At 45.4% G+C, this 25,065-nt stretch overlaps 1 protein-coding gene across 1 annotated transcript in view; it reads left to right on the plus strand.

Moving 5' to 3' along the window:
* LOC138355211 (DNA-dependent protein kinase catalytic subunit-like) overlaps positions 1-25,065 on the plus strand; it is a 254,457-nt gene that overhangs the window by 127,817 nt on the left and 101,575 nt on the right. The window contains exons 8-10 of the mRNA XM_069310065.1: positions 1,011-1,179; positions 1,568-1,780; positions 22,865-22,983. Coding sequence (XP_069166166.1) covers positions 1,011-1,179; positions 1,568-1,780; positions 22,865-22,983 — 501 coding nt within the window. The remainder of the gene's footprint in view (positions 1-1,010; positions 1,180-1,567; positions 1,781-22,864; positions 22,984-25,065) is intronic.

Genomic DNA, 25,065 nt, shown 5'->3' on the forward strand with positions numbered 1-25,065 from the left:
ATAGCTCTGGGAAGCCTCCAGGTCTCGCCCAGGATATGGTGTTTCATTACATTCAATGCTGGTTTTTTGGAGGATGAGCTGTAGCCCACACAAGACACATTTCAACTATCTCTTGCCCTTCAAGAGGCCTCGTAGTGGTGAGCAAACCCCTCCCCACACTATTTGGGAAACAAAAGAATTTGAGAGGAAGTTGACTAATAAGAGATAGCCCAAACCCCTCACAAAGAAGGCAGATGCAAGTTGGCTTCCAGAGAAATTCCTGACACACACAGCAAGTGTAAAATGAAAATGCAAGACGCACACAGGGTAGGTGGCACAAAACACATTTATGAAGTAGGAAATGAGACAAAAACAAAGCAGTGGCCTTATGCAGAGTAAAACATTAGAGATAACCAACACCACTTGTCTGAAAGTATAAAGCTGATTGTGTGTCCTGCAGAAAGGTGCAACCATGGCTTGTAGGGACCGTGGAAGACTTGGCCTGCCAGCTGGTGATGGCTAGGCACATCACAGTTGAAGTGTTACAAATTTTCATTGAGCATGTGCTTATTTTGATGCATTAATTAAAAAAAAAAATTCTTGGTTTTGGATTTGTTTCTGGTCCATAAACTTGCCTGCCTTGTAGATGATAACATTCTGATTTTGGCACCTGGTAGGCTGATGTGATTCTTGGGGTGCCTGATTCAATCCCCAAATGCTTGGCAATCCCAGTGCCAAGTTTAAGGAGTTATTGAAGGGCACTCTTAGACTATCCTTGCAGTAGGGTAGAATGTTACTTTCTCCTGGCTAGCCCCACTTAGTACAGTACTTAATACCAGAGATAGAGAATAAAATTGATTCACAAATAAGTTTAAGATTAAACTAATTTATAAAGATCCATAATTGTATTTAATATGTAAATTGTCATTCAGAAACTACCCAAGTTAATTAAGATTCACCAAAATGTAAACTTTTTTCTTGCAATAATTGTATATTGTGCTTTATTGTTCATTATTTGGTTCTTGTTTCAGATAAACATGGGGATCATAGATAGTGTGCAAAATTTGGCAATGGCTTTGGTGGACAATTTTCCCCTGGTATCTGTGTACCGCAGGTTCCTAGCATACCGTGCACTTTTCAAGATGTTCCACGCAATACATGGCAAAGCTGAATATTTTCAAGACTTTCTCCACACATTTGGTCAGTTATTTCTTTTGATACATTGCTATATTTATTTTTATGTCTTGTTTACCATGAGTATAATGAGCATTTTCGGGAAACCAATTTAATCGGATAATACCATCAGTTCTCGGCTCTGTATAGCTTAGGGTTCTTTAGATACAGCTGCTTTACTGTAAAAGTGTTAATTGAATATAACTCGATACGGGAAAATGCATCTAAGACCTTCCACTAGCCCAACAATTTTGTGTTGCCTTCTCTTCTTCTGTGGCTCTTTTTGACGATACAAGAAGTTTGATCAATCGATAAATAATTTACTCTTTTGTATGGTATATACTGTACTTTGTATTTAAGTGTAGGGCATGTTGTGTGTGTGTGTGTAATGTTGTTGTTGTTGTTATTTCTACAGTTTACAAATCCATTGTATTGACGTGCTCCCATGCCCCTGAGGCAGAGTCCTCTCCTGGTGAAGAAGGTGGCATGTGGAGGAACACCAGTGAGAGTAATGGAGGTAATGGCACCTGGAAAGGCTTAAAGAATGAGGTCACAACTTATAAAAGCTTTTTGCCTCTTTGGAGTGGTCTGATGATGCCAGAAAAAATGACAAACATGAAAGTTTCAGGTATGTTCATACTAAACGGCTTTGCTTAAAACAAAGTTATTGGGTAAATTGAACTGGGATTCCTTATGTTTTTGTCACTTTTCTCCTATTTCACTGAGATTTGTGTGTGACAACTTGTAAATGCCCGATTGTGTTGACTTGAAATCTACTCTATATTGGAACCCATATCGTCTGGATCTCCATTTTCCTGTTAACTATATAGATGCCTCTGTGCTGCCCAGCAAAAGGCAGCAAAATTATCCATACTTAAGCAAATAATCCTATCCAAGCTAGTGGTACCATAACTGAAGTGTAATATGGATGAAATACTATGTTAATGTAAGCATTTATGATTGACATAAAAAACCAGCATTGAATGTAATGAAATGCCATTTTCTGTAGAGAACCCCTTTGGCTTCCCAGAGCTATACTTGGGCTGATGTGTATATATTAGACTGTGGCAACAGTCATTCGAAGGAGTTCTAGGCTTACCGGGGACCAGAGCCAGAACCTGGCCCCCCTCAAGAGAGGCATGAGGAGCAATGGCCTAAAGACATCCCCCTGTGTAATTGGAAGCAGTCTTTGTCTGCCATCTACCAGGTCAGGCACCCAGAAAGGTAGGAATTTCAAAACAAACTACTGCTGATCAAATAAATTGCAAATTGAAAGCCGAACTAGCACCAGAACTCCTAAATCAAAACCAAGGAAACAAGTATGACGTCACCACAAACGCCGCGCATCCGTCTGCGCAATCCCCCCTCCCCGGGAAGGACACGGGGGGGGGGGGGGGGTCCAGACCTCCACGCCGGCAAGTCTCCTCAGTTCAGAAGGCGAGTATTAAAAACTCGAAAAACCCCAGTCCGGAGGGAGGGAGGGATGCTGGGGAGCATCCGGGTCTCACCCGGAAAATGGTTTTTCATTACATTCAATGCTGGTTTTCTGTGGAGAGCCTCCAGGACAAGCGTGTGTATTGCTTTCCGACCGTCCCTCGCGGTCCCTCGATAGAATTCTTGGTGAATTGGATACTTTTGATGTCGTTCGCCTTATGTGTTTCTGTTCTCGTATTGGCATCATTGGTGATAATTAGTGCCCTCTGATTTTTCTGCACATTTGATGGTACTACGTAGCTTTCATGGTTTGGTGCCGTCTTTTGATAATTACTTAATTTCTGTGGAGAGCATTCTTTGGCTTCCCGGAGCTACCTAACCAAAGATAAAGAATGAGGGACTTACCCAAAAGGCTGTCATCACTTACTCCTCAACTCAAAGTCGAGACAAATGGCTGCAACCTGCGACCCAAGGCTACACATGCCCAAGAAGACCTAGGAACATTAACGAGATACCGTGCAGCCAGGAACCTGTTCCACCTCCAAAAGCCCTGTGCCCGAATGTCAGCCCAGGACATATTCCCAAAAACAGCAGCCAAAGCCGTGAACTTATGAACGTCATGGGCACGGGGATCAACCCGTTCTCACACAAGACAGCACATATATGACTTAATGCTTAAAGTCAATATGTTGAATATGAATTAGTAAATATGTGATATATTCCCAGTTACTTTTTTTTCCAAGGCCCAAACTCTTCCTCACGTACCAACTTGCGTCTCACAGTACCCGTCCGTCAACCTAGATAGCAGAATAGTCGTGATTGGTTCAATTATAAGGAAAATTGTACTTTTCAGGTCCCACATGGGTTGTGAAATTTACCTACTATTGTCCATGCTCTTAGAATATTATAGATCAGCTACTTCCTATTGAAGGTTCGTAGTTTTGTTTTGAGAAATATTAGTTGTTCTTAGTAAATTATAATAAGCACTAAAAATTATTACATAGAATAACAGTCCTTCACCAATCAATATTATATACCATAGTTGGTGCTTTACAAATCTTTAAAGGATGTTTTGTAGGAACGCTAACAGAAAACGATGGTTCATTGGAATGTCTATGGGGTAAACTATTCTAAACAGGATGGTATTGTGTCTACTATACCAACTACAGGATCGGTATATTGTCCACTACCACCTGTTAGGTGAGTAAGGGGTGCAATACCACCCACAGGATGGGTATGAGGGTCACATCCACCCAGAGGATGAGTATGGGGATCACATCCACCCACAGGAAGGGTATGGGGTCCAATACCACCCACAGGATGAGTATGGCGTCCACTACAACCCACAGGATGAGTATGGCGTCCACTACAACCCACAGGATGGGTATGGGGCTCCAACCACCCATAGAATGGGTATGGGGCTCCAACCACCCATAAAATGGGTATGGGGTCCAATAACACCCACTGGATGTGTATATGGCGTCCATTGCCGCCCGTCGAGCTCGGAAACCGCAGCATTCATCTCAGAACCATGCCTATTTCACGCAGATTCCTTAATAAACGTAAAAGTTTTATATGTCACAAGAAAGATAGAAATATAAGCTTCATTCTAAATACCTTACCATGGGCATATTTAAATTTAAACCGAAGATACGTGTACTTTTATAATAGCCGAGCTCCGACCCCGGACAGATCGATCGACCGAGCAACTCTCTCTCAGAACAATGTTTATTTCACGTGAATTCGTTAGTAAACATATATGTTTTATATGTCTCAAGAAAGACAGACATATAAGCTTCACTTTAAACACTTTACTATAGACATATTTAAATTTCTAATGAAGATTATTGTATTTTAAAAATTACGGAGCTCCCACCCCGTACAGACTGAACGACAGAGCAACTCTCTCTCAGATCAATGTTTATTTCACGTAAATTCGTTAATAAACACAAATGTTTTATAAGTCTTAAGCAAGATAGAAATAAGAGCTTCATTTTAAATACATTACAATAGACATATTTATAGCTCAAGTGAAGATACATATGTTTTTATAGTAGCGCTCAGTAGCTTGTCGGGCATGGAGTGCAGACGCCTACGCACTTGCCGATATATTGTATAATTAACAAAGATACGCTAATAAAGCCTAAAATCTTATATGCCTCCAGAAAGACCGATATATGAACATTATTATAATTGCACCAAATGAAATATATCATGTTCGAGAACAAAGATATATCAATTTTAAATTAAGTTTCGACTCTCTCTCGGGTGAGAGAGATGGGGTGACTCTCGCCCCATCTATTGGAGATTCTGTGCACTAAATACCCAAAGCTACTCAAACCCTCCTAGCATTATTTAAGTAATGAAGTAATATGGTATATTTACTCACTATAATGTGGGTGCTGAATGCAGAACATGAGAAAACATATATTTACTCCAAACTAATATAATTTCATTATGAAATAGGTAGCATCAAAGGAAGTCGATGGTCCAAGTAGCAATGTTGTGGAGCGACTTATCCAAGATATATTGTTGTTTGGAAAGTGTTTGTTGGCATATCCAGTTGTCGCACTTCTCTGCTCAAATTATCACAAATTTAAATTATAATGTTAACAAGTAGAATACGTATTTTTAATAAAATCTAACATAACTAGCCAGAAAACATTTAACATTAATTAAAAAATATATGTTTGGAAGTTAAATCGACTTCATAGGACAATGGTTTTGTTATGTATACTCGTTATTCGTTGACATGCGTTCGCTACTTAAACTACCATGTACTGTACTTATGTAAAATCTCCCATGTCTCTTCGCTCATCTCACCGAACCCTACAGGCTCTGTGATATATTGTTTAATTAATTGAGATTCACAAATAAAGCTAATAATTGTATATGTTATCAAAAAGGCAGAGCTTAGTTTAGTTCATTTATTATGCACTCCATACCCATCCTATGGACGATAGTGGAGTGTTACAGAGGCACATAATGGGCTCAGGGAATGAGCCCCACAATTCATATAGCCAAGCAAGTTATAATCTTGATAAGCTAGTTACAAAAGTCAATACACATTGTCACATCAACAATGGGCTCGAGACCGACCACAAGTACAGTTTATAATTTAAGCAACTGATTTATATGGAGGGCTAGTGTCACAATTGATATGTTTATCCTACACATAACCCCCTCTCCCCCATCCAATGGGCAGGGGTGGATAGGTTACAATCAAGTTTTTTTTTTGCGTTTTATTCAGAGATTAGATCTTATTGGGTGAGGAAAGATATTCATATTTTAAAGAAGGCTTCTTGGCTGATGCTCTCCATTGATGGAAAATATACAACCTTTTGAAAATCAATGTTAGTTTGATCTAGATATTGTAATTAACGAAAGTATTTATGTCATCTGAAAGGTAGAAATATAGGCTACATTTAAAATCCTTTGTCATAAATATAACTGAAGTGAAAACGAAGATATATGCGTTTTGATAGTTACTTGATGGCTTGCTCTGAGAGTGTGAAGCCCTGCACACCAGCCAATAAATTGTATAATTAGTTTCCATATATTTTAATTAATCTTAAAAATCTATATGTCAGAAGAAAGGAAGATGTAGCCGTTAATGTGACAACATTTAAAAATATATATATCTTAAGTTAAATAAATAATACCACCTTATTGCCGGTGTCCGGACACATGAAAATTACCTAGGTATCAGTGTCCAGCCAGGCGGGGATCACAGGCTGCACAATACTGATAAATTTATGTAATGCACTACTTGTGGTCGATCTCGAACCCATTTATGATGTGACGACTTATAGTGAATTTTGTAACTAGCTCATTAAGATTGTAACTTGCTTAGCTAAATGAATTGTGGGGTTCGGTCCATTCATTTTCTTTCTTTATTATGCACCCCATAATACACATCCCGTGGGCGGTGGTGTAAAGGATTACAGAGGCACATAATCGGTTCAGGAACTGAACCCTCTAGTTCGTTTAGCTAAGCAAATAACAATCTTTTGACGCTAGTTACAAAATTATTAATGTACACATACTTATGCATACATGTACATATTCATACGTATACATATATACATACACATACATATTTAATCACCACCACAAATACACACATCAGTAATCTTTTGTGTCACAAGTGATTCAATAAGAGGCTCACAACAGTCACTATACAAGGCACTTTACATTTATGGTGAGTCACACAGTTACTAGTCTTGCTCCACACCCACCCAACTGGGCGGCAGCTTTACAGTCATGTGCTCCACACCCACCCAACTGGGCGGCAGCTTTACAGTCATGTGCTCCACACCCACCCAACTGGGCGGCAGCTTTACAGTCATGTGCTCCACACCCACCCAACTGGGCGGCAGCTTTACAGTCATGTGCTCCACACCCACCCAACTGGGCGGCAGCTTTACAGTCATGTGCTCCACACCCACCCAACTGGGCGGCAGCTTTACAGTCATGTGTATGCATTACCTACAGTAAGCAAATTTTGGATACTTCGCTAAGATTTCGAGCAGCACATCATTATGAATGAAGTACTTACACATTTCATGGACACTATTGATGTTGTTATCTTTAAATTCCGCGATTTTTCACATTCCTTTATATAATGACGCAAAGTATGCGAATAGTTCTGCTGACAGAGTTTACATTTAGTCAAATCTACATCAGCAGATGTTACAAACTTCCAGAGGTACTTGTAGCTGAGCCTAAACCTAGCAGTGGTAACATCTAGAAGTCTGCTAACATTATTGGATGACCCATAGACGAGCGATTCATCAAAGTTTATACAATATTGTGAAATTGACAGTCAGTGTAGTAACATAAATTGGTAAATCATAAATATTGTAAGTTAAGAATCTGATGCATGTGTGTGTGTTGGGAGGGGCGGGGGTTATACCCTTGGTAAGCGAGAGTGGAAAGTAACCTTAGACGTACTGCGGTCAATGTGTGGGGGGGGGGGGAGGGGGAGGGTGGGAGAGTCAAATCCACCCTCCAACATCTGGACATAGTACCACCAGCCTCCACAACACTCCATCAGCCTCCAGCTGATGCTTGTAGATGCCTCATCTAACCTCACCTATGTCACACATTAACCTACAGTTCCTGTGACATTTCAACTCCTCATCACAGTGGCGTTTCACCAATATAAACTGTATTGGATTTTGTCCCGAAATAGCTATATACTGGCTGGACGTGTATGTATGTATGTATGTATGTATGTATGCATGCATGTATGAATGGATAGATGGATGGATGTATGTACACATGCATGCATGTATGTATGTAATGTATGTATGTATGTATGTATGTGTATGTATGTATGTATGTATGCATGCATGCATGCATGTATGTATGTATGTATGTATATGTATGTATGTATGTATGTATGTATGTATGTATGTATGTATGTATGAATGGATAGATGGATGGATGTATGTATGTATGTACGCATGTATGTATGTATGTATGTATGTATGTATGTATGTATGTATGTATGTATGTATGCATGCATGTATGTATGTATGTATGTATGTATGGATAGATGGATGGATGGATGTATGTATGTACGCATGCATGTATGTATGTATGTATGTAATGTATGTATGTATGTATGTAATGTATGTATGTAATGTATGTATGTAATGTATGTATGTATGTATGTAATGTATGTATGTATTTATATACGCATGTATTTATATACGCATGTATGTATGTATGTATGTATGTATGTATGTATGTATGAATGGATGTACGCATGCATGTATGTATGTATGTATGTATGTATGTATGTATTCCCAATCACGTTAAAGACTCCCCCCTCTATCATCCAGTTTAAGAGAAAAACAACTATGTACTAAATAATCGACTCCTTGTAACTTTAATTATGCTGACCTTCCTATCTGCATTCAGACTGAGCCTACCATCATTAAAGGTGATTATAACGCTAGACATAGGAATATTGGTAATTCGCAGTTCAGTAATCGTAACGGCAACTAGTGTCACTATTAGGTAGTATGAGATATGCTGAATGTTGTCAATATACCATCTGAATACGCCTCACTTTGCGTTAATCATTGAACGTCCTAATGATTAAGGTCCCCAAAAGGACTTAATCAGACCTCAGTGGATATTTTTACTCTCCCTCTCTCTCTCTCTCTCTCTCTCTCTCTCTCTCTCTCTCTCTCTCTCTCTCTCTCTCTCTCTCTCTCTCTCTCTCTCTCTCTCTCTCTCTCTCTCTCTCTCTCAGAGCATCCCTTTGTGTTGTATGTGGGTGCTGAAGTTCAGTCTCTTGTCTATGTACCCAAGCAAACCCAAGCAAACTACTGTGGAAATGTGCAGGACAAACATATCAATTGTGACACTAGCTCTCCACATATAGCATTTGCTTAATTTAGAAACTGTACTTGTGGTCGATCTCGAACACATGTTGTTGATGTGACGATGTGTTATGAATTTTGTGGCTAGCTCCTCAAGATTGTAACTTGCTTAGATAAATAAATTGTGTTCAGTCCCTGAACCCATTATGTGATAAATTAACTAAACTAAAAACTATAGTATGGCGACGAAACCTGAACTGCATAATGTAAATAGGGATTAACCAGAAAAAGATATAGGTGAAGAATAACACCAGGTAACTGTAAAGCTGCCGCCCAGTTGGGTGGGTGTGGAGCACATGACTGTAAAGCTGCCGCCCAGTTGGGTGGGTGTGCAGCAAGACTAGTAACTGTGTGACTCACCATAGATGTAAAGTGCCTTGTATAGTGACTGTTGTGAGCCTCTTGTTGAATCACTTGTGACACAAAAAATTACTGATGTGTGTATTTGTGTGGGTGATTAAATATGTATGTGTATTTATATATGTATACGTATGTATATGTACATGTATGCATAAGTATGTGTACATTAATAATTTTGTAACTAGCGTCAAAAGATTGTTATTTGCTTAGCTAAACGAACTAGAGGGTTCAGTTCCTGAACCGATTATGTGCCTCTGTAATCCTTTACACCACCGCCCACAGGATGGGTATTATGGGGTGCATAATAAAGAAAGAAAATGAATGGACCGAACCCCACAATTCATTTAGCTAAGCAAGATACAATCTTAATGAGCTAGTTACAAAATTCACTATAAGTCGTCAAATCATAAATGGGTTCGAGATCGACCACAAGTAGTGCATTATATAATTTATCAGTATTGTGCAGCCTGTGATCCCCGCCTGGCTGGATACTGATACCTAGGTAATTTTCATGTGTCCGGACACCGGCGATAAGGTGGTATTATTTATTTAACTTAAGAGATATATATTTTTAAATGTTCTCACATTAACGACTACATCTTCCTTTCTTCTGACATATAGATTTTTAAGATTAATTAAAATATATGGAAACTAATTATACAATTTATTGGCTGGTGTGCAGGGCTTCACACTCTCAGAGCAAGCCATCAAGTAACTATCAAAACGCATATATCTTCGTTTTCACTTCAGTTATATTTATGACAAAGGATTTTAAATGTAGCCTATATTTCTACCTTTCAGATGACATAAATACTTTCGTTAATTACAATATCTAGATCAAACTAATATTGATTTTCAAAAGGTTGTATATTTTCCATCAATGTGTAAGTTTGTTACAAATGGAGAGCCAAGAAACCTTCTTTAAAATATGAATATCTTTCCTCACCCAATAAGACCTAATCTCTGAATAAAACGCAAAAAAAAAACTTGATTGTAACCTATCCACCCCTGCCCATTGGATGGGGGAGAGGGGGTTATGTGTAGGATAAACATATCAATTGTGACACTAGCCCTCCATATAAATCAGTTGCTTAAATTATAAACTGTACTTGTGGTCGGTCTCGAGCCCATTGTTGATGTGACAATGTGTATTGACTTTTGTAACTAGCTTATCAAGATTATAACTTGCTTGGCTATATGAATTGTGGGGCTCATTCCCTGAGCCCATTATGTGCCTCTGTAATACTCCACTATCGTCCATAGGATGGGTATGGAGTGCATAATAAATGAACTAAACTAAGCTCTGCCTTTTTGATAACATATACAATTATTAGCTTTATTTGTGAATCTCAATTAATTAAACAATATATCACAGAGCCTGTAGGGTTCGGTGAGATGAGCGAAGAGACATGGGAGATTTTACATAAGTACAGTACATGGTAGTTTAAGTAGCGAACGCATGTCAACGAATAACGAGTATATATAACAAAACCATTGTCCTATGAAGTCGATTTAACTTCCAAACATATATTTTTTAATTAATGTTAAATGTTTTCTGGCTAGTTATGTTAGATTTTATTAAAAATACGTATTCTACTTGTTAACATTATAATTTAAATTTGTGATAATTTGAGCAGAGAAGTGCGACAACTGGATATGCCAACAAACACTTTCCAAACAACAATATATCTTGGATAAGTCGCTCCACAACATTGCTACTTGGACCATCGACTTCCTTTGATGCTACTTATTTCATAATGAAATTATATTAGTTTGGAGTAAATATATGTTTTCTCATGTTCTGCATTCAGCACCCACATTATAGTGAGTAAATATACCATATTACTTCATTACTTAAATAATGCTAGGAGGGTTTGAGTAGCTTTGGGTATTTAGTGCACAGAATCTCCAATAGATGGGGCGAGAGTCGCCCCCATCTCTCTCACCCGAGAGAGAGTCGAAACTTAATTTAAAATTGATATATCTTTGTTCTCGAACATGATATATTTCATTTGGTGCAATTATAATAATGTTCATATATCGGTCTTTCTGGAGGCATATAAGATTTTAGGCTTTATTAGCGTATCTTTGTTAATTATACAATATATCGGCAAGTGCGTAGGCGTCTGCACTCCATGCCCGACAAGCTACTGAGCGCTACTATAAAAACATATGTATCTTCACTTGAGCTATAAATATGTCTATTGTAATGTATTTAAAATGAAGCTCTTATTTCTATCTTGCTTAAGACTTATAAAACATTTGTGTTTATTAACGAATTTACGTGAAATAAACATTGATCTGAGAGAGAGTTGCTCTGTCGTTCAGTCTGTACGGGGTGGGAGCTCCGTAATTTTTAAAATACAATAATCTTCATTAGAAATTTAAATATGTCTATAGTAAAGTGTTTAAAGTGAAGCTTATATGTCTGTCTTTCTTGAGACATATAAAACATATATGTTTACTAACGAATTCACGTGAAATAAACATTGTTCTGAGAGAGAGTTGCTCGGTCGATCGATCTGTCCGGGGTCGGAGCTCGGCTATTATAAAAGTACACGTATCTTCGGTTTAAATTTAAATATGCCCATGGTAAGGTATTTAGAATGAAGCTTATATTTCTATCTTTCTTGTGACATATAAAACTTTTACGTTTATTAAGGAATCTGCGTGAAATAGGCATGGTTCTGAGATGAATGCTGCGGTTTTCGAGCTCGACGCGCGGCAATGGACGCCATATACACATCCAGTGGGTGTTATTGGACCCCATACCCATTTTATGGGTGGTTGGAGCCCCATACCCATTCTATGGGTGGTTGGAGCCCCATACCCATCCTGTGGGTTGTAGTGGACGCCATACTCATCCTGTGGGTGGTATTGGACCCCATACCCTTCCTGTGGGTGGATGTGATCCCCATACTCATCCTCTGGGTGGATGTGACCCTCATACCCATCCTGTGGGTGGTATTGGACCCCTTACCCACCTAACAGGTGGTAGTGGACAATATACCGATCCTGTAGTTGGTATAGTAGACACAATACCATCCTGTTTAGAGTAGTTTACCCCATAGACATTCCAATGAACCATCGTTTTCTGTTAGCGTTCCTACAAAACATCCTTTAAAGATTTGTAAAGCACCAACTATGGTATATAATATTGATTGGTGAAGGACTGTTATTCTATGTAATAATTTTTAGTGCTTATTATAATTTACTAAGAACAACTAATATTTCTCAAAACAAAACTACGAACCTTCAATAGGAAGTAGCTGATCTATAATATTCTAAGAGCATGGACAATAGTAGGTAAATTTCACAACCCATGTGGGACCTGAAAAGTACAATTTTCCTTATAATTGAACCAATCACGACTATTCTGCTATCTAGGTTGACGGACGGGTACTGTGAGACGCAAGTTGGTACGTGAGGAAGAGTTTGGGCCTTGGAAAAAAAAGTAACTGGGAATATATCACATATTTACTAATTCATATTCAACATATTGACTTTAAGCATTAAGTCATATATGTGCTGTCTTGTGTGAGAACGGGTTGCGGGGATAGACCACAGGCTGGCTGGACCGAATAATCCTGTGAACAACCTGGGAGATCCGCGCCTTGGAACAGGGAAGAAGGGAAACTGGGTCCACCCACATCGTGTCCCCTACCATTGAGGCGGTGGTGCACAGATACCGGCGAAGAACCGCAACTGGACACAAAACATGATGCACCCCCAGCCGAACAAATCAACAACAACCCAACGACTCCTTCGGAAAGCAGTAGACTGATTCTTCACCAAAAAAGAAGGCTGCAAACGAACGAAACGACCACCAGGACTGAAAGAGCAGAAACCCCTGCTCCGAAGGAGAGCACAAAGCTCTTCGACCTGACCCCCAAGAGGCCAATGCCAACAAGAAAAAAGACTTAAAAAAGCAGTCCTGAACTGAGGGGGGCCACCACAAGCTGAGGAGAAGAGTGAAAAGAGAGTACCCATTCCAACGACTAGGACAGCTCAGGCGGCGCATGAGCAGGCAGGAGGGGAAAACAACGCCCAAGAAAGCTTGCGGAACGGAGCAGAAGTGACATCCACCCCGAAAGCAAGCTGCAGCGGCTCTGCCAGCACTGCACGAAATGAGGCGACAGTATTTGGCACAAGATGACAGTCCTGAAACAACTAAGAGAGAAAGGACTAAACAACCCAATCAGAAATAGAAGACAACCTACAAAGAGACAAAAATTGCCGAAAGGACCGCCAGGAAATTTCATACTACCGTCTAGACAAAACTCGCAGGTGGGACACCATCAATTAAGCCACCTGATCACCATACAAGTGGTGATACACCCATGTGAAAAAGACCAGACGCGAAGAGTGGAGAAGATCGAATCAGCCACATAACGGACCGGACCGAGCTGCTGAAAGAGGCGGAGCCGCAGGAAGACCCTTGGGTTTGGACATTGAGAGAGAAGCACCCGAAACCAAGGCTGGCCCAGCCACCAAGGAGCCAACAGGACTACTCTCCCTTGGTAAGTCTCCAACCGAGGCAGGATCCGGAGCAACAACCGAACCGGAGGGAAGAGGTATAGGTAACTCCACCTCGACCAGTCCAGCCGAAAAGCATCGACCCCTGACGGCCTCGCAGTCTGGCAAGGGTGCCTCATGAACTGGCAGATACCTCGACCACTCCGATGCGAATAGGTCCACTGCTGGGCGCCTGTACGTCCAGCAGAGCCAACTGAACGAGTTGGCGTCGACCGTCCATTCTGTGGAAAGGGGAAGGAACCAAAACAGGCTGTCTGCCAGGATGTTTGACACCCCCCTGAACATAAACCGCCAGGAGAGCCGAACCCTGAGAACTCAGCAGACGAGTCACCCGAAGCTACCAGCCCCAAAGAACCAAGGACCGCATCGAACCCCCACGGTTCAGGGAATGAACCACCGGGGAGCAGTCCAAATGGAACCGGATCGTTGCTCCTTGAGCGACCCAAATCCTCTGAAGTGAATGCCACACCGCCGCAAACTCCCATGCCGTGCTGTGAGCTCAATGGGAGTACGGACCCCATCGACCCTGGCTGGCCTGGTGAACACTTGTCGCAAAACCCCAGCCGAGAGATGAAGCATCAGTGAACGCATCGAGCGAGGGCTTGGGGAGGCACCACGGCACAGAACTCTGAAAAACCCGCAGAGGAAGCCGGCGACGCAGCAGCCGGCGCAAGGTTCCCGTGATCCGAACCCATCGATCGTGAGAGCGGCGGAAGGGAAGACCCCAAAGAAATCAGAACATCCGCCGAAGCCAGATTCGACCTGATGGGTAGACCAGCACTGTAAAGTTCAGGCTCCAACACAGCCGCTCAAACAACCGACGTGTGACCCGGGTGCCCTCCAAAAACAGCCAGAGGCGGGACTGCAGCAGCAACAGCGTCGTAGGAGGGTGAGACAAGGAAGCGGTCCGAGAGTCCCACACCAGACCCAGCCAAGTCCGAACCTGAGAGGGAACCAAAAGGGACTTACTCTAGTTCACCATGAATCCCGAACCCGGCGAACTGGGAAAGAACCATATCCCTGGCGAGCTGACACGCAGACTGGCTGGGAGCCCACACCAGCCAGTCGTCGAGGTAAGCCAGAACCCGAACCCCTAACAGAAGCAAACAGGTCACCACGACCCGGTAAAGCGTGTGAACACTCGAGGTCCATATTCAAGCTGAATGGAAGGTAAGCTTGTTGTCCTATGACAAAACCGAGCCAGTCACTGAACCCCGGATGAATCGGGACATGTACAATAAAATTATAAAACCAATACGCGTCCCGGAGGTCCAGAGACACCATCCAGGCACCCGGCTCCAAAAGCAGCCGGACCTGAGAGTGGTCATCCAAATGGAGGGGCAAAAGTGCCAGGGACTTTTCGGAACTGAAAACAGGTGGGAAACTCACCTGAGGGACGTTGTCGTTTCGACCACACCCAAGTGAACCCACTCCCGGATGACCTGACAGCACAGGAGAAGAGGCCTGCCCTGCCAGCCCTGATCCCCCTGAAGGAGGAGGACCGACCCAACGCCACCGCAGGTCAGAGGAAACGACCCGAAATGCCCTCAAATTGTGGGACCAGGCGAGAGCAAACAGCGCGAGCTTCCTCCCCTATTGCTCCGTCAACGGGGCAACCTGCGGAAGGGCCGACGACCCCTACAAGAGCCCAACCAATGCCAAGAGCGATTACTGTGCCTACGGCTCCAGAGGTGGTGCCAGCCCCGAATCTGGCACTATTGGCGTATGACAACCGAAGGAACCCCGAGACCTGGCAGGACCTCCATGGCCTCCCTTCTGGGCAGGACCTCCATGGCCTCCCTTCTGGGCAGGACCTCCATGGCCTCCCTTCTGGGCAGGACCTCCATGGCCTCCCCGGAGAACCTACAAATCTGACAATGGCTGTCAACTAGATGAAGCCAACTGCAGAAAATGCATCACCGCAGACTCTGCAAATAGCAATGGACAAAAAGGTGATGAAAATCTAAGAGCCAGGGCCCACGACGATTCCAAAATTTGGACAAGCACCGCCTGTCAGCACGCGAGATGAGGAGCGAAGAACAGACACCGCCTCTCTCAGAAACGGCGCATACATCTTCATCAAAGTAGCCGGCGCCCGAGCTGCGGAAGCAAGCACACCGAATCCTAGCCCGGAAACCAGCTCCTCCACACCCAACACGAGACAGTCCAAAGACAGCGCACAAATCCTCGGCCACCAGGGATGCCGAAAGGGAGGGAACGTGCACGTGAAGCCGCACCTGGCTGACATCATAAGGAAGGACAGGAGCGAACAAGCATGATCGGCAAAGCTTAAGCGTAAAAACAAAAATGTGTATACTCTTTTTACTCTCCTGACCTTAGTTCTCGAGCTACATATTTCATTTTGGTACCAACGTGTTCGCAATAAAATTCTCTAGAAGAACATCAGTAAACAAAGTCACGAAACGTATAGGGATACCAGCACCAAATAAATAACTACGAAGATGACTCGCCGTGAGCGCCCAACAGCAACAAAATGTTTTTACTCTTGGGATTGTTATCACCTCCACACTTGTCCTACAGCATTAATTTTGGTATCAATGGACTCGCAATGAAATTCCCAACACGGTGATATGAATACAAACGTAGAATAATGATCGTGGCCCACCCGCAAGAGTGTGGGAAGTGGTGAAATTGTTACCCGGTATCGGTGACGGGACGACACATGTGCGATACGGCGCTTTGAAAGTTTATACTTATTTCACTGTCCTGACATTATTATACTATGTACGTCATTCATTTTTGTGTCAATGTGTTCGCAATAGAATGTTCTATGAGCCCGTAGGTAAAAAAGATCAACAAAGCGTAAGATCGAATAGCGCCAAATATAAAACAACGCTGGAACATATCAGTGAGCGTCAAACACACACGAAATGTTTTTACTTTTGTTATGTTTGTCAAGTTTATACTTGTTGCACACAGTTATTTTTGGTTGTACATTGATCGGAATAAAATTCCCTAAACAGACATATGCATATAATACATGATATGGGGGAAGCATTACCAGTATAAATGGCTAAAGTCACCCACCTGCAACCCGTTTGGGACACTCATGCAGACACACGCTACACCCAAAAAAAATCTATGAAGGTTCGAGTCTACTTATGGCAGTTTATGTGATAGTGTTCATTCTGGTATCAAAATACAAAATACATTACCAGTATAAACGGCTAAAGTCACCCATCTGCAACCCGTTTGGGACACTCGTGCAGACACACGCTACACCCAAAAAAAAATCTATGAAGGTTCGAGTCTACTTATGGCAGTTTATGTGATAGTGTTCATTCTGGTATCAAAATACTCGTTTCAGTTTGTAGTTCATGCGATTTTCAGAATCAACTGAATCGCTGGAGGTTCAACATTTGAGTCAGAGTCATCTGACAAAACCGTCTCGTCAAATGGCAGTGTGCCAGACATCTCGGGTTCTGATTCGGTTGCTGCTTCAGCTTGAGGTGTTGAAGTGAACAAAGGCCGCTTCACCCCAGATGGTCCAGGAGTTTGCATGGCGTCAGCATAGGCAGGACCTGTGTCATCATTTATGTCTGGAGCGTGCCACAAGTGTTGAGATACTGTTGCTGTTTGAGGCCAATCTTCCGGGTCCCAGCACAATAGGGCCCAATTTGCCACCTCGTGGAACTGTAGCAATGTTAGCTTTTTTTGATCAGTTGTGTTGTATTTGTACAAAACAAAGGCATTATGCAAAGCCATTTGCAGGAAATAAAACGTTATCTTTTAGGTCCACTTGTGAGTTTTCCTGGTAAAATGGTAATACCATTTGATCGAAGTGGTCCACACCTTTCATGAACTTATCGTACCATGCAGCCTAGTAGTGAGAAAGAGAGCCTCATGGTGCGCAGTTTGAAACAAACCCAAAGTAAATCGGATTAAAATTGAATTTTATACAAATATTTTTTTCAGGACATCATTTTATGTCCACATCGCGGAAGCGGGTAGGCGAAACAGGACTCCGGGCGGAGTCCTGATCCGCGCAAAGTGTTAATCCTTAAAACACGCTCCACATTGGTGATCAAGTCCCAAGCACTACAGGTTCCTGTACTCATAACCGGGAACTCGAAATAAGTTGGCCCAAGGGATGAGCCCAAAGGCCTCAAAGACATGGTTAAAATTCTGGTGGTGCAAGTTAAATACAGTATTAATCTGTCTCTAAAATTGGTGTAGATACTGTATTTTCTGGGGGAAGCCCCGTCGGCTCCCTGGAGCTTTACCAGGCTGATATGCTAATGTCAGATTTTGGCATCAGCCATGTGTATGGAGTTCTAGGGCCTACCAGGGACCACGGCCAGAACCTGGCCCCCTCAGAGAGGCAAGGGGAGCAATGGCTTATAGAAATCCCTGTGTGGTTGGAAGCATTTTATGTCTGCCATCGACCGGGTCAAGCATCCAGAAAGGTAAGCATTCCAAAACAAACCCCTATTCTGGTTAAAATTGCTACCAAAAGCCGAACTAGTGGATAGAACTACCCAACAGAAAACAAGCAAACTAGTATGAAGTCACACGTCACCGCACCGCTGTCTGCGCAGCTCCCCCCTCCCCAAGAGGGGGAAGGGGGAGCCCCAGACCTCCCACGCCGGCTATCCACCCATCAGTTCTGAGGCTGATGCTATAGGCACCGGTTGTGTGCTCTGGTTCCAGTAGTTGTTTCAGCACTGTACCTAGAGTGTGGTGTCTGTCTTCTGGGTGGTGCGTGACCCGGATGTGAGTCTCCAGTACTTGGGCTGCATGCGCCCAGGGTTCTCTTCCCTAGATGCCCTGTAAGTACTGCCCTTGGGGCTTGGGGCCACCTTCCACAAGTTCCTTGGGTTCTGCCCCTGCTAGGCCATTTACTGCTTGGTTTTCGGCCGCTCTTTGTGTGCTCGGGTGTTCTGTCTCCCTTGTTCGCCTTAGGGTAAGGGGCAGTTTTGCACTGGTGGGGCGCAGGGTACTGTGCAGCTTGTCTTTACCGATCATGGCGACCGGCTCTGTTCCGCTTGGGTACGCTGTCCTCTTGCGGGGTTTTCTTTTTCTTTTTGTTTATCTACCTGGTGGGGGGTCTGCCTTCGTTCTTGCCCCCTTGTGTTTTGAGTGTTTTTCTGGTGGTACCCCCTGCTAGGTCCCCGTGAGTGTACACGTCCCGGGGGTTCAGCTCTTAGAAAGTTGTTTGGTAGCTTTGGTCGCCGGTTAGCAGTACCCTGCCTGGGATTACCTGAACGCGAGTCCTCTTATAGTAAACGCTCTTGACCCTGGGAAACCCCTGGGGGCGCGAGGGTCCGATGGATGTGACCCCAGAGTCCCCCCTTGCTTCCAGTGAGTTTGAGGGTTGCTCTCACCCTTTGTCTCTGGGTGACTCTCTGTTTTGCCTCCGTCTGCTGCTTGTGGGTTCAGTGATGCCTTCGACCCGGAGTCCTGCGAGTTTTGTTGCTCGTTGTGGCTTTGTTACCTGGTTGTGCTGACTAAGTGGGTGCGGCCTCTCACTCTTCTCCCTTGCTCCGGTATGTGCCCCATCACTCCGGGGGTGTCCTGGTTTCCAGCTGTGGGGAGGACGCTGAGGTTTTCCCTGTATCATGGGTGTGGGTCGCCTCCTTCGCCTCTACCCTGCTACCCTGCTCTCCTGGGTGCCCGGCTCTGGCTTCTTCACCTGGCAGTGCTCCCAGGATCTTCTGGGCACTGTTGGGTCGTGTCACGTTCGTGCCTCCGTTCGACAGGTGAGTTTCTGCGGTCTGGCGTCTTTTGGCCGGGCGCTAGATACGGAAATTTATATACCTGTCTTTATTTAGGTATATTTCTGTACGATTGAGACCGTTCGCACTCCAGTGACTGTCCCTTTTCAACCCTTCCTGTCCCACTCATGTGCATGTCCAACCCTTGCTAGAGTCATTCAGGGGACCCACCTCTTTCATGTTATGAGGTTTGGGTTGTGGTGCTGGTTATGTACTCACCTGGGAGGTCTCTCCTGGTTGTGCTTGCGGGGTTTTGAACTCTGGCTCTTGGGTCCCGCCTATATGGAAGGACTTGCGGGATAGTACCAGTGGAGTGCAGTGGTGCAATAGGCACAATCGGGGAATGCACAGTATAACCATCAGAGGTCTGCGGTTGTTACACGTCCTGCCTGCGAGCATACGCCAGATCGCCGGTACATCCGAGGACTTTCAGGACATACTAGCCTGTTTTCGAATTGATGTTCCGGCCCATCCTGGTTGTGATGGGTATGTGGGCCGCTCCACGCAGCTGCCTGGTGGGCCACCCTCTGACCAGTCTAGCCTAGCCTAGGGCCGGGCTTGGGGTGTAAATGAACTCCCAGAACCCCATCCAGCGGGTATCGAGCGGGTTTCTCCGCCGTCGGTCGCCTGGTGTGCAGGTTCCTGGGCCTGCTGGGTTCTGTCGTGTCTCAGTTGGCCGTGTCTGGGGTCTGCCTGCTCCATTCTCTGCCTTTGCAGAAGCGAGTTGCTATTTACATGTTGCATGTTGCGGTGGTGCCTGTTGCTGCTACTGCACGTGTGCATTGGTAACATGTTTCGCGGTGGCGTGTCCTTGTTCCTGTGTCCAGTTGTGGTGTGGCACTTTGCTGCTGTTTTGGGCCTAGGGTTTGCATATGGGGGTTTGCTTGTTGTTTTTCGTGGTCTTCGGGCTCCTGGCTTGGCCCTCCCATGTGCGTGGGGTTTCTGTCCCTGCCTGATTGTCCACCCCCTGGTTGTTCCTGGGGTTTGTGCTTCAGCTCTTTCGTCCTTCCTCTCCCCAGTCGTTTTCCTGGCATCTCCTTTGGTCGGCTTTGCCTGCACTTGCTGCTGTGGTGGGGGTGGGGGGGGGGGTTCGGGATTCTACCGCTTTCCTTCCTTGTGCGTTCCCTTTGTTTCCTCCTCTGCCGCAGGGGTGTTCTGCATGTGTTCCTTGGCTTCTTGGGCATTCTTTCAGCCAGTGTCCTATGGCACGCTTCTTTGTCTCGGTCTGTTGCAGTTGCTCGTACCCCTTGGTTCGGGTACTGTTTCTGGAGGCAACCCTTACGCCTTCTTTGGTTTTCCTGGCTTGCCTTACCGGTTGGCTTTTCGCGGCCTTGCGATGTCTTGGGTCGGACCAGTGGTTTCTGATCTCCTGACGGGCTTGCTTGCTTTGGGGAGTTTTCTGTTCGGCAGACGTTCCATCTCCTTGTGCCGCCTGGGTTTCGGTGGTCGCGCCCGGGATCTTCCCGCGGCTCCACCTTTTCCTGGGCTCGAAGGGGCCTTGTCGGGGCTGCTTCTGTTCTGGCTCGCGGTCTAGCCTCTGGTTGGTGGTCGGGTGGCTTCGTAGTAGGTGTCCCACCTGCGTACTTCTTCTTGGCGGCAGTATGGGGTATTTTGGCGGTCCTTCCTTTTCCTCGTCGTCTTGCCACATACTGTCGCCTCTTTTCGTGCGGCGCTGGCTGAGCTGCTTTGGCTTGCTTTCGGTCTTGGTGTTGTTTCTGCACTGTTAGTAAGCTGTCTCGTGCGTTGTTTCACCTCCGGCCTGTTCATGCGCCACTTTTCACCGTCCTGGTCTCTGGTCAGTGTGCTCTGTCTTCTCCTCGGTTGGTGGTGCCCCTTCGGTTCCGGTTTGTTTTTTCGTCGGCTCTTTTTCCTGTTGGCAATTGCCTTTGGGGGTCGGGTCGCTGGGCTTCTTCCTCCTTAGCAGGGGTTTTCTGCTCCTTCGGTTTTAGTGTTTTGGTTGTTCAGTGGCAGCAGTCTCCATCTTTTCTGGCACGGGATGGGGCTGCTGCGTTCTGGAGGGTTCCTTGGTTTGTTGGTGCTTGGTTGGTCGGGCCGGGGGTGTGTCGTGTTTTTGTGTTCAGTGGCGGCCCTCCGCTGTTATTTGCGTGCCGCGGCATCTGTGTCTGGGGTGCATTTTGCGTTGATCCGGTTCCGTTCTTCCCAGGTTGTCAGCCGTGTTCTTGCGGCTAACCTGCCTGTGTTCTTCCCCCATGCCTGTAGCATTCGTGGTTTCGCTGCTCTCGCTGCTGTCTGAGCGACGTGTCCTTGCTGTCGTTGGAGCACGGATCTTTGGTGTTCGTACAGGGGCCTTGCTGCTCGTTGTCTTGTGTTGTTCCCGGGCCCTTTCAGGGCTGTGATGCCTTGGGTTAGCGTTTGCTACCGGTTGTCTCGCTTCCGTGGGGGGGTGCGTGGTGTCCGCCTCCCGGTTCTGTCCCTTTGACCTTCCTCTGTGGGTAGTTAGCTCCTGAGAGCCGATGGGATTCCGCCCAGAAAACCAGTGTTGACTGTAATGAAACGCCATTTTCTGGGTGAGACCCGGAGGCTCCCCGGCAACCCTCCCTCCCTCCCAGTCGGCGGTTTTTCGCGTGTTTTGACATCCAGCCTCAGAACTGACGGGTGGATAGCCGGCGTGGGAGGTCTGGGGCTCCCCCTTCCCCCTCTCGGGGAGGGGGGGAGCTGCGCAGACAGCGGCGCGGTGATGTGTGATGTCACACTAGTTTGCTTGTTTTCTGTTGGGGAGTTCTATCCACTAGTTCAGCTTTTGGTAGCAATTTTAACCAGAATTAGGGGTTTGTTTTGGAATGCTTACCTTTCTGGATGCTTGACCCAGTCGATGGCAGACACAGAATGCTTCCAACCACACAGGGATTTCTATAGGCCATTGCTCCCCTTGCCTCTCTGAGGGGGCCAGGTTCTGGCTGTGGTCCCTGGTAGGCCCTAGAACTCCATACACATGACTGATGCCAAAGTCTGACATTAGCATATCAGCCTGGTAAAACTCCGGGGAACCTCCAGGTCTCACCCAGAAAATGGCGATTCATTACATTCAACGCTGGTTTTTTAAAAGGGTCTCACAATTTTTTAACATAATATATGTACAAGTACAGGGAATGGTGGGGAATATTTGAATTTTGTTTTTTAATATTTTATATTTTATTCATCTTGAGATAAAAAAAAAAATGTGTATTTTCAAGAATGTATAATATTTTTTTTGCAAAAGTAGTTAATGTATGTCTCACCAATTTATTTTAGGTATGCCTGCAACAGTAAGGACAGAAATCAGTTCTAAGATATATGTAGAATTTATCAGCTGTGTTTTGGAGATAACAGAGAAGTTGGATTTGGACACATTTAAGCAAGAACCTTTAAAGGTGAGTTATTGATATTACCAGTATGACAAAGTTGAACTTTTCAGCATTCAAGATTGGCTATACAGTATAATAGCCTAAGTGTTGCTTCTACTAGTTTAATTTTATTTGCTGCAGTGTTCATAGCCAGTGGGGCTGAAGCCTGTTCAAAACAGAAAGCACTGGTAGAAAATAAGTGTCTTGGAAATGACTAATTTACCTTATGATGAAATTTTATCCCACTTTCCTGTAGTAGTTTTTTAATTATTCATCCCTGAGACTGGAATCAATAAGTTGGGCAATTAATAGGGTTGCTGTATATTTGCTATTTTTTCTGGGGGGAGCCCGTCGGCTCCCCGGAGCTTTACCGGCTGATATGCTAATGTCAGACTTTGGCATCAGTCATGTGTATGGAGTTCTAGGGCCTACCGGGGACCACGAGCCAGAACCTGGCCCCCTCAGAGAGGCAAGGGGAGCAATGGCCTATAGAAACCCCCGTGTGGTTGGAAGCATTCTATGTCTGCCATCGACCGGGTCAAGCATCCAGAAAGGTAAGCATTCCAAAACAAACCCCTATTCTGGTGAAAATTGCTACCTAAGCCGAACTAGTGGATAGAACTCTTCAACAGAAAACAAGGAAACTAGTATGACGTCATACGTCACCGCGCCGCTGTCTGCGCAGCTCCCCCCTCCCCGGGAGGGGGAAGGGGGGAGCCCCAGACCTCCCACGCCGGCTATCCACCCATCAGTTCTTCGGCTGATGCTATAGGCAATGGTTATGTGCTCCGGCTCCAGTGGTTGTTTCAGCACTGTACCTAGAGTGTGGTGTCTGTTTTCTAGGTGGTGCGTGAGCCGGGAGTGATTCTTCAGTACTCGGGCTGCATGCGCCTAGGGTTCCCTTCCCTAGGTGCCCTGTAATTACTGCCCTTGGAGCTTGGGGCCACCTTCCACAAGTTCCTTGGGTCCTGCCCCTGCTTGGCCGTTTACTGCTTGGTTTTCGGCCGCTCTTTGTGTGCTCGGGTGTTCTGTCTCCCTTGTTCACCTTAGAGTAAGGGGCAGTGTTTGCACTGGTGGGGCGCGGGGTACTGTGCAGCTTGTCTTTACCAATCATAGCGGCCGGCTCTGTTCCGCTTGGGTACGCTGTCCTCTTGCGGGGTTTTCTTTTTCTTTTTGTTTATCTACCTGGTGGGGGGGTCTGCCTTCGTTCTTGCCCCTTGTGTCCCTTGTGTTCTGAGTATTTTCTGGTGGTACCCCCTGCTAGGTCCCCGTGAGTGTACACGTCCCGGGGGTTCAGCTCTTAGAAAGTTGTTTGGTAGCTTTGGGTGCCGGTTAGCAGTACCCTGCCTGGGATTACCTGAGCGCGAGTCCTCTTAAAGTAAACGCTCGGGACCCTGGGAAACCCCTGGGGGCGCGCGGGTCCGATGGATGTGACCCCAGAGTCCCCCCCTCGCTTCCAGCGAGTTTGAGGGTTGCTCTCACCTTTTGTCTCTGGGTGACTCTCTGTTTTGCCTCCGTCTGCTGCCTGTGGGGTCGGTGACACCTTCGACCCGGAGTCCTGCGAGTTTGGTTGCTCGTTGTGGCTCGGTTACCCAGTTGTGCTAACAATGCGGGTGCGGGCAGCAGGGGCGTTGCACTTGAGCCTTGGTGGTGGCAATGTTCTCGTGGTTTCCTCCCCGGGAGCCCCGGGGCTGCCCCGTTGTAGTTCGTTTTGGGACTTGGGGGTGTTGGTTGCTTCGGTTCCATCCACGCCCCCTTGTCTTTCCCCTGGTTCACCCTTCCTGCCTGCATCCGGTTCCTTACCGTCTGTAGGTTCGGGGCGGGGTTTTTGGTGGTGTTGAGACTCGGGCAGTCTCGGGGAATTCCCCTTCCGGGGTAGTGACGGGGGCATTTGGGCCTGTTCCTCCAGCCGTGTTGTATGAGTCTGCCAGTGGGCTCCCTTCCTTGGTGTTTTCACGGCTGCCCCGGTTTTCTGGTACGGCCGGGGCTTTGGGGAAACGGCTCGGCCCCGGGGCCTGTCGTGTAGGTTCCCGGGGCTGGGGAGGGGCTGACTTGGGGGGGCCTTGGCCCCGTTAGACCCCGTGGGGGTTTTTATCCCCCTCTAGGCGG

This window comes from Procambarus clarkii, chromosome 66 (genome assembly GCF_040958095.1).
Source record: "Procambarus clarkii isolate CNS0578487 chromosome 66, FALCON_Pclarkii_2.0, whole genome shotgun sequence".
NCBI classification, from domain to species: domain Eukaryota; kingdom Metazoa; phylum Arthropoda; class Malacostraca; order Decapoda; family Cambaridae; genus Procambarus; species Procambarus clarkii.